Genomic DNA, 18,086 nt, shown 5'->3' on the forward strand with positions numbered 1-18,086 from the left:
TACAAATTAACAGAGAGAACAGATGTTTTAAACAGGCACAAATTCTTTTTTGCACCAAAAAAGTCCCAGAATAGGGCAAATTTGTCTTCCTGGGAAAGAAATGTTGAACAGAATTATCCAGTTCAAAGGAAAAGAAAGGGGAAGGTGTTTAAGGTTCTTGTGCATTTTAGTAACACAAGTACTTACTTCTCTGTAAGCACTAATATCAAAGTTCCTAATGCAACTGGTATTGTAACTGTAAGAACTGTATTTCCTAGTCTTAGCTGTAACAAATATATGTATTCAGGCATTTCCTACAGCAATTCTAGACAAAGAAATACAGTTCCTAAAAAACAACTGCCCCCCCCCCGCGCGGATTGTGGGGCTATTAAAGAGTTCTTCCCATTTTTCCAAAATGTGATTTTCATTGACCAGAATGACCCTAATCACAAAAACCTTCACTTCTCAAAGAAACAGCTTCCTATGTCTAGATAAAAGATTCTCACAAGGAACAAAACATTATTGAATGCAGCACTGTAATTCGGTATTTGACCATTACCCTTATGCTGGTCTGAATAATCTAATACAGAAAAGTATCTTTAAGAGTCTCTCAAAGACTTAGTTGGAAAATTACACTTATGGATTTTCACAATTTTTAACTAACATTACTAATTTAATAAACATGGTAAAACTTGTGAAGTCCTAATGGTTTGGAAAACTCCTAAACAGATGTTTAAGCTACTATCAAAAATGCTTCTAATTAAAGAATTAAATTAAACTAAAATGCTAATTTAAATGCTTCTAATTGTTTCTCAGAACATATTCATACTAATAATAGAATCATTCAGGCCTCAGACTCACATCTCTGTCACTAACTTAACAGAGTGCAATTTGCAATTTCTAAGTGTTTAGAAAAAATACAGAGTTGTTGAAAGAGTTCTCACATTCAACACCTAAAGCGATAGCAGAGCTTCACATAGTTAACAACTGGACAGCATTATTCCAAGTGCAAGGAGTACTCCACTTAAGACTGCTTCTTGAGATAGAAGGTCCTTGCTCATCTGAGAAACTAATTTAACTCAGAGAATTAAATGCTCTGACAAATTCTGTTTGTTAAGGGAACTTAAGAGCACATGCATACCACTTTGGGGGACTGGGGTCTGGCACGATGAAGTCAACCGACAAAAATTACTCTGAAAAACGTTGGTGAGGAACTCTTATGAACTTTCTGTGGGGCCAAAAGGAATCTTCACGAGACGATCTTGTACTGAAAATTATTACTGAGCACACGTATCTAAGACAAAACATCTTGTAGCAACATGAAAATAAGAATTTGCTAAAATAGAAAGGAGTACCTGAGAGAACAGTTGCGATGAAAGTTAAAAAGAACCACTGAAGACAGACAAATAAAAACACTAAAATGCCAAACACACTAGAAATCCTGAGAATCAAATCGTTTTATTGATATATAATTCCCAGCATAAAGCATTAACACTCCTTTCAGGACCTAGTATGTTCGCACGGTGTGGTTTACATTTTTGGTGCATGCATGGCACTTAAACACATCACTGTATTTTTAAAATTGATTTATGCAGAATTCATGACTCTACATTTATTTCACATCAAATAATAAAATCAGAACAGGCAATCTTTTGTAATTTTAACCCGTTATTTGTGACTACACCAAAGCTGGACACGACCCATGTGTTCAGACTCCCATTCATCTTCTGAAGAGCTATAAAGATTAAAAAAAAACTCCACTTCAAAACTTAAGTACTTTCAAGTCATAGATGTAATTTCTACAAGTCTATTAACTCCCCAGATAGACTGACTGCACCCTTAAATTTGACAGTATCTGTGGTTCATTAATCCGATTACCTTGAACTTCAGAAGCAAAAGCTACAGGTCAGACGCACTTGTTTTCTCTAAGAATGAAAGAGACATAGTAACAGATATGAGGACAGACATGAGCTGCTTGCACAATTCAAGGGGTAATTTTTGAGCTTGCATGACAGAAGAAAAATTCCCAAAACTTTCACAACAAAGGAGCAAATGGTATCTGAAGATTCTTGGAAGGCTAATAGCTCCCCAACTGATTACAGAAAGCCATGCTATGGTAGTCATGTTGACAAGACAGGAGACATTCTTCCAGACTGGAAACTACTCCAACTTAACACATGTTAACCAAAAAAACATAAAAAAGCCCTGTGTTTCATTAAAGGATGGTGAATTTGGCCGATCTAACCTCAAATACAAAGCTGGACCTTAGAAGGATTGAAGAAATGGTGCAAGAACAAGCACTGGAAGATCACTAGTTCAAGAAAACTTTTAAGTTTGAAGGGAAGAGAAAGATTTTATCTGCAACATCAATTTTCTGTGTTTCCTGGACCACTCAAATACAGAAACCCACCAGAAGGAAAGGGGGGGGGGGGGGGGGCACACGAAGAAAAAGAACCATATTCTCTGCAAGAATCAGAAGTTACATACACTCATACAGTGCAAAGTACCTTGTTACATAAAGCTACTGTTTCAATAGCCATTCATCAAAACAACACTGTTTGAACACAAAGGAGTTGTGTTTTTTAAAACAAAACAAATCAATTAAAATATCAAACCAATGGTACAGGCCTTCTCCCACTTCAGGAAAGGCAAAGAACTTTGTATTAGTTTAGTGCCATGTAGGTTGCCACCATAGAACTCATGTTTAAAGCAAAAACAAGCAGGCAGGCCAAGATTACAGTTTTATTAACTGATGTTATTTTAGGACAACAGAGCATCTTGAAATACACTTATTCAGTTTCCCAGCTGTGAAAACTGCAGTCTTTCTGAAGCACCACATTAAATTACTGCCATAATGTATTTCAGACATTTTCACAAATTTTTAACATAAAAATTATTTCCTTTTCTTTGAGGAAAAAAGCTTTAATTTTTTAATATGACTCTGGTTTAGCTAAATGGACAATCTTACACTCAGACTTCTCTTGGCCTTATTCTAAGGAAGAGCTCAAAGGTGTTTATAATACAGCACAGGTTTCAACTGTGTTACTAAATATGTCTCTGTAACCATGCATATAGAAAGACTCAGGCCTACAAACTTCCTTACTTTTAGGAAAACCAGTTTCTTTTGTTCTCCACTATTGCTTGCATCAGTAAGTCAGCATAAATACCTACATGTACAGACCCATAAAATCCTAGAGTGAAAGAGATGCCAACTCTGTCTTCTTCCAACCCATTCTACTAGTCTGAGTCTCTTCCCACATGTCCACTGTGCACCACCCACTTTGTCTTCTTAAACTTCCTCTTTCCCTAAACTCCACCTACTGCTATCCTTTAGTTCATCTACTCCTCAGTTCTCTTGTCTTCCAACACCATTTTTCTTCCTGACACTTTCTCACTCCAATATATACTTGATTCAGCCAGGGAAGAAGACTCAGTACTGTGCATCCTGTATCTGCCTGGGAAATATAACAAAGCCATTCTTCTAAAAACTGTCTGTTACCACAGACACAGCAGATAGTACTGAGCAGGAAAGGAATCCCAAGTAATTTTGTCTGCTCTCACACACTTCACCACTTTTTCTATTTTTTTTTATTACCAAGTTAACACTTTCCACAATTATTCAAAAGCTGAAAATGAAGATTATGCACTACAATTTATATACAACATCTAGACAGAAGCCAAAGATTCATGTAGCTCACTAAAGTGAAAACTAATGTTTTCAACACAATGTAAATGTATACAGAAAAAAAAAACCCTGTCATTAACCTGCCACAAATGTTTTCATACACTCCTCCTAAACACTACTGGAGGCAGGACCCTATCATAACCATTGTTTTCAACGTTTTTGCTTTGGCAAATAATCTGTAACAGATTATTTTCTCTACCTATCCATAACACGTAACATTGCTGATATGGACCTGTTATTAATGGAATGTCAGGTTCTGAACCTTCACTTGGGTTTTCTAGTGACTGAAAACTACAGAGAATGTAAACTGTAAGTGGTACTCAAGCTGCCTACCGCCATTTTACAATGAATTTAAAAGGTAACTTACATATTGAGTTTTTCCAAGTTCTCTTGGGCATTATGTTTTTCTCTCTCATATGCATTTTCTACTTCTTTGAACTCTTTCTTGATCATTTCTAAATCCGAAAGAGCTTCTGCTTGGCTGGCTTTTTCCACCTGTAAAGCTCCTTCAAGGTCTCGAATTCTTAACTACCAAGTGATAAGAAAGCAATTAAAGCAAGTTAGGAAAAACTATTATGACCTTTAATGCTGCTCTATGTTTTGTTCTGCTTTACAGGTAACTATATTCTGTTAATTCTGTATGGTAGTACACATACATAGAAAGCATGGAACAGATGAGAAAATGTATGAATACATACAGTTCAAAATGGAGACAAATAGATACGCTGACCAAAAGCATCTCTTATTCTCCTTTGGTGGCGTCTGGATTTTTCCCTTTTCAGTTATTACTAAAGTTTTCCAGAGGAATTCTATTTTTTATATAGACTCATGAAAGTGTGGGACTAACAGTAAAGGCCATACTTCCGCTCAGCACAAAGCACACTTGAAGCTTGTTCACGCATATGAACAAGGAAGAAAACCTTACCAGTCATCCACCTATAAAAGATAAGCCTATAATTTTAAGGCATGTTACCGTCTCAGTTCCTTCGCATGTTGTAAAAGTAGAGAATAAATTAAGAGAACTAAATCTTTCCTTTCAACTAGTTTAATCATCACTTTAAAAAATTTAAGTGCCTGTACATAGAGAAGATCATGACAATAACAAAATAACTGACTGAAGAATGGCAGTACTTACTTTTGTTACTCAGAAAATAAGAAAAAAGGCACTGAAACTATTTCTTTTTTTTTTTTTCTTAGTTTTTCAAAAGTCCAGTGTGAAGTGCTTGTTCACGAGTATGAGATTACCAAACAATTATCATCTAGCTTTTTCTTGCTTGCTTTTTAAAATAAACCATAATTGCCTTACTGGATCAAACGCCGTGTGATACAGTTTAATTACGAAGATTCAATATTCTGGTATATATATATTACATTTTTTCACATAATCAATCTTTACTGGTAGCTGCAGCTATCATAACTTTGTCCGAAGCATGTACTCTGAATAATTATATTTGGAACTGCAGTTTCAGGATTGATTAAGCTCTCACTCCTAGAAAACCTGGATGTATGCACTGTATCTCCAAATAGCACTAAGTGCCCATTCAAAAGATACAGGGCAGGATATTTAAACAGTAGTACAGTGTTTAACTATTGTGAAATGTTTCCTTTCCCCTCACTGTTTAAATGCAAGTGGGAAATCTCAAACTTACAAATGTGACATTCTATTTTATTTTATTATTTATTCTAGTAATTTTAATGCTCCCTGAAAAGCAGATATTTTTCTATTCACTCTTTTTATATATCAGCTATCACAATTTTGACACTCGTTCTAAGAAAATTATTCAGCATTCTCACTGAAGCAAGTAACTGGTCTTAACGTTTTTGGAAGATTGTATCTTTATAACTTCATCAACTGTTTTACTGCAAAAATATTCCACAAAATATTTAACTAAAAGTTTACCTGTATAATCTCTGAATTGAATTTGGATTCCAAATGTGCTGCTCTCTCTGCTTCAACGTTTTCTTCCAATTTCTTTATTCTCACTGTAGCTGCCTAAAAGCACATTTTGAAGAAATTAAAGTTCAGCACTTGGTAAACATGACACAAAGACTGTTCTATTCATTCAGCGTATTAGGACTACATACACCAGCCTGATCTACCCGAATTAATTGTACTTTAGAACTGTCAGAACTCATACCAAGAAATAAATATAAAAATAAATTTTTGTGTATCTAGAACATTATATTATTATTTTCTATTTAGTTAAATAAATTTATGTAGCATTATGTTATTGCTGTATTTTTTACAATCAAGAAAACTGCAGCTGGAGTCAGAATGCAGAAAGACCAAGTTAAATATTCTGCCTATCCCCTTACTATTTTCTTTTTCACCAACTTTGTCGGCTGAAGCAACGCAATGACACCCTGCATGTTCCAAAATAGAACAGGGTATCAATAGATCTACAATTTCAGTGCAAGACAGATGAAGCACAGAGAAGATACAGAATTCCTCAAAAATATGTTTGCCTAATTTCCAATTAATGTGCCCAGAACAGACTGCTTTGCTGTTCTAGACTAGTCAGTTTCCCTACAACAAAAAACTGCAAACTCTGTAATGTTTTAAAGCACTAACCCAGTATTTTTTTTTTACTGCTGAGATCCTTGACCTGTAACTATTCTGTTATGTTTTTGTCTAGCAATTATCAGTATGTTCACGATCTCTTAACAAATATCCTCACTACTTCAGTCAGTCACTGCACCTCATTATACAGAACAACACCTGTACATGCATGTAGTTCAAGCAAAATAGGATTCTCTGAATTAAACTGTTGCATCTTTCCTACCCATTGCTGCAACATTTAGAAAACGCAAATGACTATGCTAAGAATCGACTTGGAAATCTGGATTGCCTATAAAAAGAAGTAGCCTATTTTTTTACTAAACTTTTCTTTTTTTTTTTTTAAGTGATCCAAGCTGAAAAAATTTCTTTCAAGCTACAATAAAAACAAAAGCAATCACCAGATATGTCTGTCCAGATAAAGGCTTGGACACAGGATTTCATCTGGAAAAATATTTTTACCAGAACCAGTAACTAAAGATCTGCTAAAGCTTTTCACTCGGACTGATAAACTGAATTGAAAATAAAAATTCATCCCAGAAAGTCTCATGGCTTCGAGTTAAATCAGGGAGCTCAACAAAAAGGAATAAATATTAAAAAGTCATTTAACATAAGCACATTTAAGGTTACATAAATACAATTGAAGTTATTGATTTTGGAAAAGTAAAACAAAGTAGCAAGTACGTAGACTGCATCTTGATTCTGAACATTCCAGGAAGAGACAAACATTAACCGATATTAAAATAAAAGCTCTTGGCAATAAACTCTTTGTTTCTATAATCACACAGACACACATAGGCGGAAAGACTTTTGAAACTGATGCCCATGGAAGGCCTACTAAAGAGAAAAGAAGCAACAGCACACACCTTATCAAACCTATTCCACTATAAGGTCTGTCAAAAGGCTTAAACTTTGCCTCCTCCCAGGAGTTTTATCTGCTTAACACACTTCAAAAAAAAATTTCACAAAGCCTGCACAAACAGTCCCACTGTACTTCCATACTACTAAGATTATTCTCAAAAATAGCTTAATTCAGACTCTGAACAGTATTATTCTTTCCAAACATCATCTCCTATTCCCCTTCGACCTTAATGAAGAATTAGCAAACTACCTCCTGCTTCAGTTTGGAAGGACTCCTTAGCATCTTCCAACAGGTCAACATCTGTCAACAGGACGGTTTTACACAAGAATACTGCCAGCCTAATAGAAGTATTCAGTGAACAATAAATGTAAGTGATGTGGATTTACTTCCTTTTCTAATAACATTTTAAAAGTCAGCCTGAAAATAATTCTGTTTTATGTTTGAGGAGAAGAACAAAAGAAACCTTGAGGAAGGTACCTATCACAACACCTAGAGTGGGAAAAGTAATTTTTAAAAAATAAAACTAAGAAATAGTAACTTCACTGAGAGTATTTCACTGCGTACCCTCAAGAGCAAACATCCTTTTCTGCTTTGGCTGGTTTGTTCCACTGCTTGTTCTCATAGCAAACACTGAAATGGAAATGGAAAAAAAAAAAAGTGATTCTGCAAGTAAAGTTTTTAGGCTTAACTTACTAATTCATAAGCTCAGCTCTTCCAATTCTTACTTTATTTCCTGAGCACCAGTCCAAAGTAGAACTATGCCTTCATCTCAGCCTCCCTTCAGCTGAAACATGAGATGGAAGACACTACCAAAATGATTAACTTACCCTCTCAGATGGAGCCCCCTCAAACTATTTAATTTCATCAATGCCAAGAAGAAAAATAAAAACAGAAAGAATAACAGCTTGAGTGAGGGCACCTGCAAGAATGAAAAATTGGAGCAATTACATTCTCCAAAACAGAGCATACAGGTATCAGTTCTTGGTATAGTTCTTTAAAAGTAGAGTCTCCTTGAGCCAACATGATGGACACTAACCGTAAGGACAAGAGACATGGTCCAAAGGAAACACAAACTCCCAGAAATATAGAAACTTCAGTCCTAAGAAAATCTTGGGACACTGAGAGAAGAGAGGCAGGAACAAGCAGACACTTGTGAGAAGTGCCAACATATCACTCTCCTGATGTCTGAAGTAAGAGCAATTCCATTTAAAAACAGACATATGTGCAGATGGTTCATTTGCTTGAGTTGTTGCAAGTCACTGAAGAATTAACTTATAGAATTAGAACACCTATAAAAAGATAAGCACTGGGAAAGCTAGTGATTCAGCTACAGACATTTCTGATCTCTGGAATGTGAGAAACAGGCTCCTAATTGCAAGCAGGACAGTATGTCTACAACAAGAGACATATGAACCCTAGGCACAGACCAAAGAAGAGCCAAATGTACCTGACAGATATCCAACGGAAAGCATTCAAGGAGATTCAAGATAGCACATATAGGAAAACTGAATTAGAAACTAGAAACTGAAGTATTTGTTTGACAGATAAGCATCATCTCACAGATCATATCCCCATATAAAGGAATGAGAAAATTGACTTGCTCAAAACTGGGGTTCCTTCAGAAGGTTAGGAATCTTAACACCCTCTTCTTACTTTTAAAGCTCAACTTCTTCTAGAGTTTGATTCTCTAAAGCTCTGCCTCGTACCAGTAGTCTGATACTTTTTAAAACCTTGTTTAAATCAGTTCCCTGGACACATAAAGCAAAGACCTAGGGAGAGAAATAAAATGTATTTTCATTCAAGTCACTGTCAGGGACCTGACAGGAACTGCCACTAATTTCTTGTATTGCTAGAAACCAAAGATGAAGAGTGAACTGTTCTCCTCAAAAGTCTCAGAAGATTACTCAGGTAAACCTTAATCTTGGCTTACCAGTATAAGCAGATGTCTTACCCAGAAGACGTTCAGACGCTTATAGAAGCGTACAGAAAAACTACACATGTAAATTGAGGAAGTCACGTAGATGCTGTCTGCAGCTAGTGGATCAATGAATATTCTTTTTCCTGGGTTCTTTGATTTGATTGCTGAAGCTTATGGTTCACCACACATCTAGCAAATTTAAACAAAGTCAGATGCCAGCAAATTAGTGAGAAAACAAAAACTTCATGAGAGATATCTAACCAGCCATTAGCACATAAGCGTTGCCAAGCAATACAGTTATTAAATACAAAGAAATTCAAAATTGCTTAAACTGCTCTAAGGAAAAGAATCTTGGAATTGCTGTTTATCTAAGTGCACATCAGCCATAGAAGTTGCACCTAGATTCCTAGCTGAGTCTGAAGTTTTACTTGGGAAGACCACAGCTGCAAAAAACATTACATGGAAAATCTTGTCTATTTTGCTAGTAAGCGTTCAGGCTCTACTGACACTTATATGCACTTCCCTTCACAGTGAGAAGCTGCATGCTCTACCAGTGAGAACAATCCATTATGTACTCTGTGAGAAATGTCAGGGATGAGTCTAACCTGTAAGACCATACTAACAATTCCAAAAAGAGAACTGGGATGAGGAGAGGAGTTTCGTGTTCCTGTCTGACAAACAGAAAGACACTGGTAGCAGAACCATGTTAGCCAGGCAAACTTCTTTGAATCAGACAAAAGGTGAGAATCAGTATCCTTATTGAACCTAAGCCATATGTGTCCGAAAACTTCACACAATGTCTGTGTGGAGAGACACAGCTGTGTGAAAACAAGTTATAGAGAAAGGCTGCAGGCCACAGACATCCAGACCACAGTCTCTCAACTGGGAGTCAAATTGGAATACTTTCTGGTTTAGTTTGGAAAGCTTCTTGTCAGGACAAAGTCACAGAGATCAAACTCAAGGATGAATCCAAGAAGTGGATTCTCCAGTGGTTACAAAGTGTTTGCTCACCCAACACCAAAAATACTGGTTATTCAACAAGATTCAGTCACTCGTTACTTCCACGTGCACCTAACAAGATACATGAAGGCAGAAATCTTAAGTAAGATATCACACACAAACCCATGGAATCTCCAAGGTTTCCTTAGATAATCAAACTGAGTCAATTTCTGTCTTAATGTAAAGAACAAAGATATCCAGGATCTGTTTCCATGATAGCACAGACAGAATTGTGACTTTTGAGAAAGAGCAAATAAAAATGACTATGAAACCTTCAATGTCAGCCTTAGAACCTGAGGGCAACCATGTCATATGTTTAATCCCTTAAGGTTGAGTCATTTTTTCCAGTGCTCTGTTGCATGTCAATGCCAATGCGATTTCTAGGAGACATTTTCTGCATGCTAACAGTTTGTGGTATCATTTTCTAAACTGGACTTTGTGGCTTCCACTTTTCTCAGCCTCTCACACTTACTCCAAGTACTGCAACATTTGTGGATAGTGGGGCGCTCCATACTGAAAGAGTAATTCAGCATCCTACATTTGTGCAACGCCACAGTGATAAAAATGTGATCATTTGACAGTTGCATTTTACATCAAAATACCCTTTATCAGACCAGCAACAAAGAAAACAATAGGAAAAAAGAAAAAGGTACATTTACAATAATTACTAAGTTTAGACACAGTAATAGAAGCAATTTTTCCTCTGCTGTGCTTTCATTTGGACCACTTCTGCAAGATTTTCAGTTTAATTTTACTAACAAGTTGTGAGGATACTTACACTTCCTATGGCTGAGGTCCAATCCCTATGTGAAACGCTCAACCAAGACAAAGTTTTAAGTGAAGAGAACACACATGTACCTCATACATGCATCACCATCCACCCACTCTGTTTCTGTGCTTCCATATTCAGATTAAGACTTTACTTCTTCCTACTTAAAAGCAGTTCCCTATGATTCATAACTCAAATCAGAAGATTAGGTCTAAACACTTCTTCGGGAGATGTGCTGACCACTTCCACCTAGTGTTGGAAATGCCAATGCCTCTTGATCATGGTAAGGTGGAGCCATCTCCTGTCCGGATAATAAACAACCTTTTAGTAACTATAAAGTTACTTAACTACAAACAATTCTTAACCACTGAAGTAAATGTTCTTTCAGCCTGACGGAGTGCGGTCAACCCTCACTGTAAACATTTCCTGTACACGAAGTCCGAGTAATGTCTCATTGACAGAGGAGCCGTACTTGACCTGCACAACACTGGACAAACAACTACACTGGCATGGGGGCTACAAGGTAAGCCATACACTTGTCTTTAGGTTAAAAAAAAAAAAAAAAAAGGTAAAAACAACTAGGACAGATACAGTTTGGTTGCCTTTGGATAAAGTCCAAGTCCATGTCAATCTGCAACTGACCTGCACTTGGCAAACCCATCTGAACCGCTCTCCCTTTTAACACTACCTTAAAGGGAAAAAGACGTCCTTTTTGGTTCTCAGGCTCAGCAGCTGGTAAACCCCCTAGCAGTACATGAAGTGACACTGTTACTTTATACATGCACATAGACAAGAATAATGTGTGACTTGTCAATGACTCCTGGTGAGGGCTATGTAAGACAGTATTCAAACAACTTCGGTCTGATAGTGAGGTAACAATGAACAGCCTTCAAACTGGACTTGAACAATACGATGACATAGGAGATGATAAAAAGGAAGCTCCTCTCAGACAGGAAGTCCATTAAGTCAGTGAGCTTGTCACTGGAGAAACATGAACTTTGTAGCCACCACAGAGATACCATTACAAAAACTGCAGTGCTTAGAGGATATGCAAGACAGTCACAGCAGCTAGAACTCCTAGATGGCAGTTGTACATTGTAGAGACACTAGAAAGCAGAGGATTAAGTAGGGGTTAGCCATCGAGAAGTGTGTAGTAATAGAAGACAAAAACTTCTATTAAACTTTAAACTTACTTTTTTTATTAAACTTTAAATTTAAACTAGTTTAAAGTTTAACCAGTAGCACTGTTAACTGGCTGAGGAATGTGTCCTCTCACACTCCTTGGAGTTTTCTCAAGTGTTTCTTATGAGAACTATAACTTACCTAACACTGCAGTTCACGGTAAAAGTAGTAACAAGGAGGAAAAAAAGCAGGTCTGTGGGTTTGGGTGGTTGTTTTGTTTTCAGTTGGAACCTAAATTTCATGTTTCACTGACTTAGATACAGTAAGAAATTTAATACGCCCACAGCTTTAAACCATTGCATGTACATATACCTTCTGCAAATAGAGATACACCATCACTCAATTCTTCTTCACAGTCATCTCCCCATCATAGCAGCATTACCAAGCTAATACAATATGACATATTTAGCAGGACATGAAAAGGTTAATACACTTACAGGTGGGGGAGCAAGAAAGGAAATGTGAAAGTAAGGGCATATGGTCTTAAAATGGTAACTCAAAGTCTCACAAATACGGCAACATACTCAGTCTCAGAAATAAAATGCACCAAGTTATGGGACATTTTTCAGGCCTCATGAAAAAGCCTTAAAAACTTTCAGAGACCTTGAGTTCCAGCTTATATGAGTTGGCAGCCTCAAACACATAAAATAAACAATAGAAAATCACTACATTTCTGTGAACAAGACAAAGAGTTTGAAATTTATGAACTAACAATTCTGTTTCTCATAGTAAAATCCACATTCCCCTTTCCTCTACTGTTTTGTCAAACAGCTTTCCCACTCAGCTTTTTGGCAGCTAAACACATCACAAGAAACACTATTTTTATATCCAAATTGCTCTATATTTCCCAAGAAATCGTGTTTCCAGAGCAATGGAGCTAAAGGCTAAAATAAAAGACACGAGTTCCAGAAATGGATTATCATCAGTAGTACTATCTTGATGAGTTCAATACAAATACATTAAGAATTGTTTGACTACTGAATCTTAGCCTAAAGAGGTAGAATGATAATAAGATTTCCAATCTAAATTTTTCTGGTGTAGTATGTGGTGCACTTCAGAATGACTCCATGTCCATGCAATGGTATACCACATTGGTATCACTGCAAACTGGAAAGCTAGAAGGTTAGACACTGTATCAACAGCTATCTTTCAACTGAAGAGTCCACAGAAACTTGCCATTATTCCTTCTCTTCATCTGTAATTCCAGAAACTAGAAATATCCTCTTTTAGACCATGTTCAGAGTAATGACTGAAAGGTAAAACCAGACTAATACTAAAAAAAGGGAGGACAGAGTATTTTCACCTTCCTTTATTTATCATATAGTCTATTAGATATAATTCTTCGTAGGAGTGCCATCGTACAAAAAAGAAAAAGATCCTACATTTATCATTTCCTTTCTATACTCAAATACAAATATTTTCCCATGGACTTCTCCCTTATGTCCAGCAGAGGGTAGTAAAGGAACAGTTTTGTGAACTCCCAAAAAAAAGTTCATCCTCATTGCATATCAAGAAGTAGTGTATAACAAAAGATCGTAAAATCGCCTTTTAATTAGAATTACACTATTCTTCACACAAATCACCTTAAGAAGTTCGCTGCCATCATCAAGAACTTAAGTACACATTTTCTAACCAAATGCCCATTAACACAAGGTACTCTGCATGGAAATTGAAACAGGACATGTCTCCCATGTCCATTTTCCCACAAAAAACAAATTTCAATCTATAAGCTAAAAATTCCATGAAGAGAGATAAAGAAATGTAGGGCTACCTCATGAAAAAAATGTAGACAGTTCCATCTGGGATGTACTACTTTAAGGCTTCTATATCTGAATGGAAATCCATCTCAAATACTGACAACATAGACAAAAATAAGAGTTTTATTTCATCACAGCTGGCAGTTCAGAACTGGTTAACAGAACTTTATCCGTATTTTTTAACATGGGTAATAGTCACTCTCATACATTGAGGAGTTTTAAATTGACAGCTAGAACACCACAGAACCACGTGAGAGTAATACCAGATGGGCAGAAACACATGGAGACTTTGGCACATTAGCACACAGTGAAAACTACTGCCCAGGCTTTAGTGCCCTTCTTTAATGCCTCTTCGACAATGCATGGGAAGAATCTGGCAACTAAGAACGTGATCCACAGACGCTAAAGTGCTACTGAAGCAGCTGTTAAGGCAGAGAGGAGGAAATTCTGCTGACAGCGATATGTTTAAATCTCAACAATCTCCAGACTTCACAGTCTTCTACTTGGGAATGCAACATGCCCTTTTGAAAGAGCTAATCCTTTTTTTCAAACACAATTAGAAGGGAAGATTGTGCTCATTTCCCCTGCTTTATTCAACAAGTCTGTCGTTGAACACTTCCCCACTTCCTTCCTTCACAGCTTTCAAGACCAAAGTTCCAATAACCGAGCTACAGAGGTGAAGGGCAGCTTATCTGATCCCTTTAGTTCAGGCCTCCACTCTGTTTCAGCATGAAGGACAGACACCCCTGCCTGATGGAGCTCCAGAAGGTAAGAGCAAAAGAGGAATGACAAATGTAAAAATTTAAAGAAAGCTTGCAATTAGGTTTCAAATTCTGTTAATACTAAACTGTTCCTCGGTATGTAATTTTTCTAGGAGAGGATTATGAGTGAGAGCGAATTAAAACCGATTTCATCAACCTGAATTTTGAACTTCAGAACCCCTGCAGCCTTTCACGACCACAGAAAAAGCAGAACAAATTTGGCTCGACAAACAGCAATGCAGAGTATTAATACCCTGTAAGATGCAGACGATGCTGTTGTCACACACTCTGGAGTTTTGAGTCCACTATCCGGGATGAAGTATACAGTGATCAATACCGTCTACAGTAAGCAATATTGAAAGCTTAAAATATCTAGTGCTTTTGCTTCTTAAAGAATAAAGGTATGTTCAGAGATGCTCATTAGTTAATCGCTCTTTGACATCAAGTATAGCATAATAAGTTACTAGTGTAGGCCCTTCCAGAAACTTACACACACGTAATTTACTTTTGAGATGGTAAAGTGAGATGAAATCTGAATAAAGCACATACATTGCAGTCTTAGATTTTTTTTTTTTTTGTAATTCACAGGACTTGTGCTAATTTGCTTAACCTTTCAAATGCAAGAGGCTTCGTCACATACCTTCCTTAATCACTGCTTAAGTAGCTATACTTACAACAAGTTCCACAAGACTGATTTTTCTGTAGTCTGAATATGTTGTTCTCACAGCATTATTAAGAGATTCAGTAAGTTCAAAGAATTTAATAAAAATTAAGCAGCAATGAAAACATCTTAGCTGACTGTAGTTAATTAGAAAGCATTCCCAATAAAACCATCTCCAGGGCATGGCAGTTACACATTTTCAAGGAACTGAGTGCTTCCTTTTCAAATTTACAGATGGCGAGTACACCCAATCAAAATATTTAGAAAGATAAATAATTTGCTCCTCCAAAAACTTGCTCCTCCTCCTTTCAGCTCATGATGCCCATGGTAATATATTAAAAGCTATGAAGTCACAAAAAAACCCTCATTCAAGTACTTGGAAGCAAAAATCTTTGGTTCTGTAAGAGTTATTGGAACTTCACAGTATACAGCACTTTTCAACTGAAGGTAATTCTCCTTAGGCCACTATGTGCGGCTCACAATATCTGACAATAGATTTCCTGTAGATCTCTTTGAGGGCACAAAAGTCTACCTTATTGGTCAATAAGTCAGTGTTTTTAGTTGATGAGCTTTGATCTTCCCTGTAGGAATTTTCTTTTGTACTTCATCTTTAATGCAGGCCTCTACCTACCTAGCAATCAATGCTTTAATTGCTTCTTTTGCCTTTAAAGGAAAAATAACAAACACAGCTGAAAACTGTATGTCATCCATTCTTTTAAGGCCTCCCGATATCCTGCAAGTGACAATTCTTTAAAATTTGTTGCAGAAAATATTTAAAGATGCCTTTGGTCAAAAATTTACATCATGATAAAGAATCATCCAGTCACTACGCTTTTCTGCAGTGACAAATGTTCTACCAAGAAAGACTTGGTCCAAACTGTACATACAGTTAACATAGTCAATACAAAGCGTGTATCAGTGGACAAACAAAATGCTGGAACTTAGGAGAGAACTAGCACTTTAGTAAAAGGAGCACATTTACAAGCTATTAGCCTTAAAGACTTGAGACTTCTCAGCAATGGGTGTCACTCAACAGACTGGCAAACTAAAACTACCTGTGATATCTGAGTCTAGATAGGAAGAGTCTGCCATACCACTGTGATCTTCCACCAGATCTTCTCTACCTAGCACAGTATCTGGTGACTTTCTCAGCTCTGGTAGATTCTCCATCGCAAATTCACTAATTCTCAAAATCTGTTCTTAAGCCAAAAAGACAGGAAGATAGACAAATTAAGAGGTCAGGGAAAATGTACAGATTTCCTCAAGTAAAGTTAGCTTTGTTGTCACGCTTACATAAACCTTTTCCCATCTGCTGTTCAAACACCATTCTCAAGTCAAGCACACTGTGTAACTGGCATTTGCCTGTTCAGCCTTTTCTGAGAAACAGATGGTCAGCATTTTGTTAATCCAGTACACAGAATTCACAGCTTAACTAGGGGGTTCCATCCCTCAAAAATGAAATCGCTCAGAGTGTCAGTGCTTGTTAAGACTAACAGCGATAGTCACAAAGCCTTACTTCAAGTTCTTTTTTAAGTCGTTCCTCTCGTTCAGCGCCATATTCAATCTCATTGGCCTGGCATCTCAGCAGCTCAGTACAGCCATTGTGTTCCAACTCCACACCTTTCATTTTCTTACGCATATTTTGCAGTGCATTATTCTGCTCCTAAAGAGTTGAAAAGGGGAATACTTTGTGAATGGAGACTGCAATAGAACAGGTTATTAAAATCTAACACGTTAGCACATGTCAATAGAATAATTTACCCAACAGCAGACACATTCTTCATTCACCACCAGGTAGAATCTGTTGGTTCAAAAATCACTCTGAACATGATCTTCTGCAGCAATACCAAAACCAGAGTCAATTCCCCACAGGAAATCTCTCTCTAAAGAGTACAACGCTGCTCTTCCAATCTGTTTCCCAGCTTAATGGTAACGATGGAGAGGGAAACAGGTGCATTTGACTAAATGATACATAGGGACAGAAGTTCTATTTTCTTCTGGTTTTAATTGTTAGAACCTGAAATCAAATCAGACATTTTTAGAAATAGTCACTCAGACTGAATAATTCTCCTTTCTGCTATTTTAAGAAAGACTTTCTTCTGTCTAGAAACTAAATTACTTAAAAAAAAATCGTCTACATGAACTATGAAGTTCTCCGTAGAATAAAATAATCAAGCTGCTCCCCACTTCAATTTCTGTGTTCAGAAGTTGAACCGAGCTACAGGCCGGGATAATTACTAACACTACTAGACTCAGCAGCTCTGTGGAGTCATTGCTACAAAATCCACATTCACATCACACCAGGCTTGGAGGTAAGTAGCCAAATAATGAACCCCCAGTAGTCTAGCGCATACTTAAGCTGGAGATCCCCGAAGTCTCAAAAAGAATAGCTTTGGTCTAGCAGACAGGAATAAGCTTCTCCGTAACTAGCATCAGAAACAAGCTATAAATCCAGTGATTTAGGTGAAGGACCTTTGGAGACCCAATTTGTTAAAATGACTTCCTGTGCAAAACACAGAAAGATTACAGTAAGTCCTCCTGTTCATTTACTCCTATTCAATATCATGGCAAGAGACATTTTGTGAAAATAAACCAGTTGCTCTGCAAACTCTGCTATTACTCTTACATCACACAATCTTGTTCCTAGAAATTACTAATCATAAGGCATCTGAAGAGCACGGAGAAGGAGCAGAAAATGAATTATTCATACAGAATGATTCTTCAGAAGATTGAAGTCTGACAGAACCATGTTTATACATGAAGATCAAAGAAATACAAGTCTTTTCCAAAGTTTGTAAAATGAATTTTAGAAGTTCCTCCAGATTGAAAGTAGAAAGTTTTGGCCACTCAAGCATGACAATAAGGGCATCACAACTCATCTACAGTGCTAAGTGTTACTGATTAGTAATTGAAAAAAATAAGTTTATTATCTCTCTTTCGTGTGCAGGCACTATGA

At 36.8% G+C, this 18,086-nt stretch overlaps 1 protein-coding gene across 1 annotated transcript in view; it reads right to left on the reverse strand.

Annotated features, from left to right (window-relative positions):
* Window positions 1-18,086, reverse strand: part of CCDC171 (coiled-coil domain containing 171) — a 147,906-nt gene that overhangs the window by 117,733 nt on the left and 12,087 nt on the right. Inside the window, exons 5-7 of the mRNA XM_086480110.1 lie at window positions 16,647-16,793; window positions 5,565-5,657; window positions 4,032-4,192 (exon numbers count right to left, since the gene is read on the reverse strand). Of these exons, the coding sequence (XP_086336236.1) occupies window positions 4,032-4,192; window positions 5,565-5,657; window positions 16,647-16,793 (401 nt within the window). The remainder of the gene's footprint in view (window positions 1-4,031; window positions 4,193-5,564; window positions 5,658-16,646; window positions 16,794-18,086) is intronic.

The sequence above is a fragment of the Leptosomus discolor genome, chromosome Z (assembly GCF_034619465.1).
Source record: "Leptosomus discolor isolate bLepDis1 chromosome Z, bLepDis1.hap2, whole genome shotgun sequence".
Taxonomy (NCBI): Eukaryota; Metazoa; Chordata; class Aves; order Leptosomiformes; family Leptosomidae; genus Leptosomus; species Leptosomus discolor.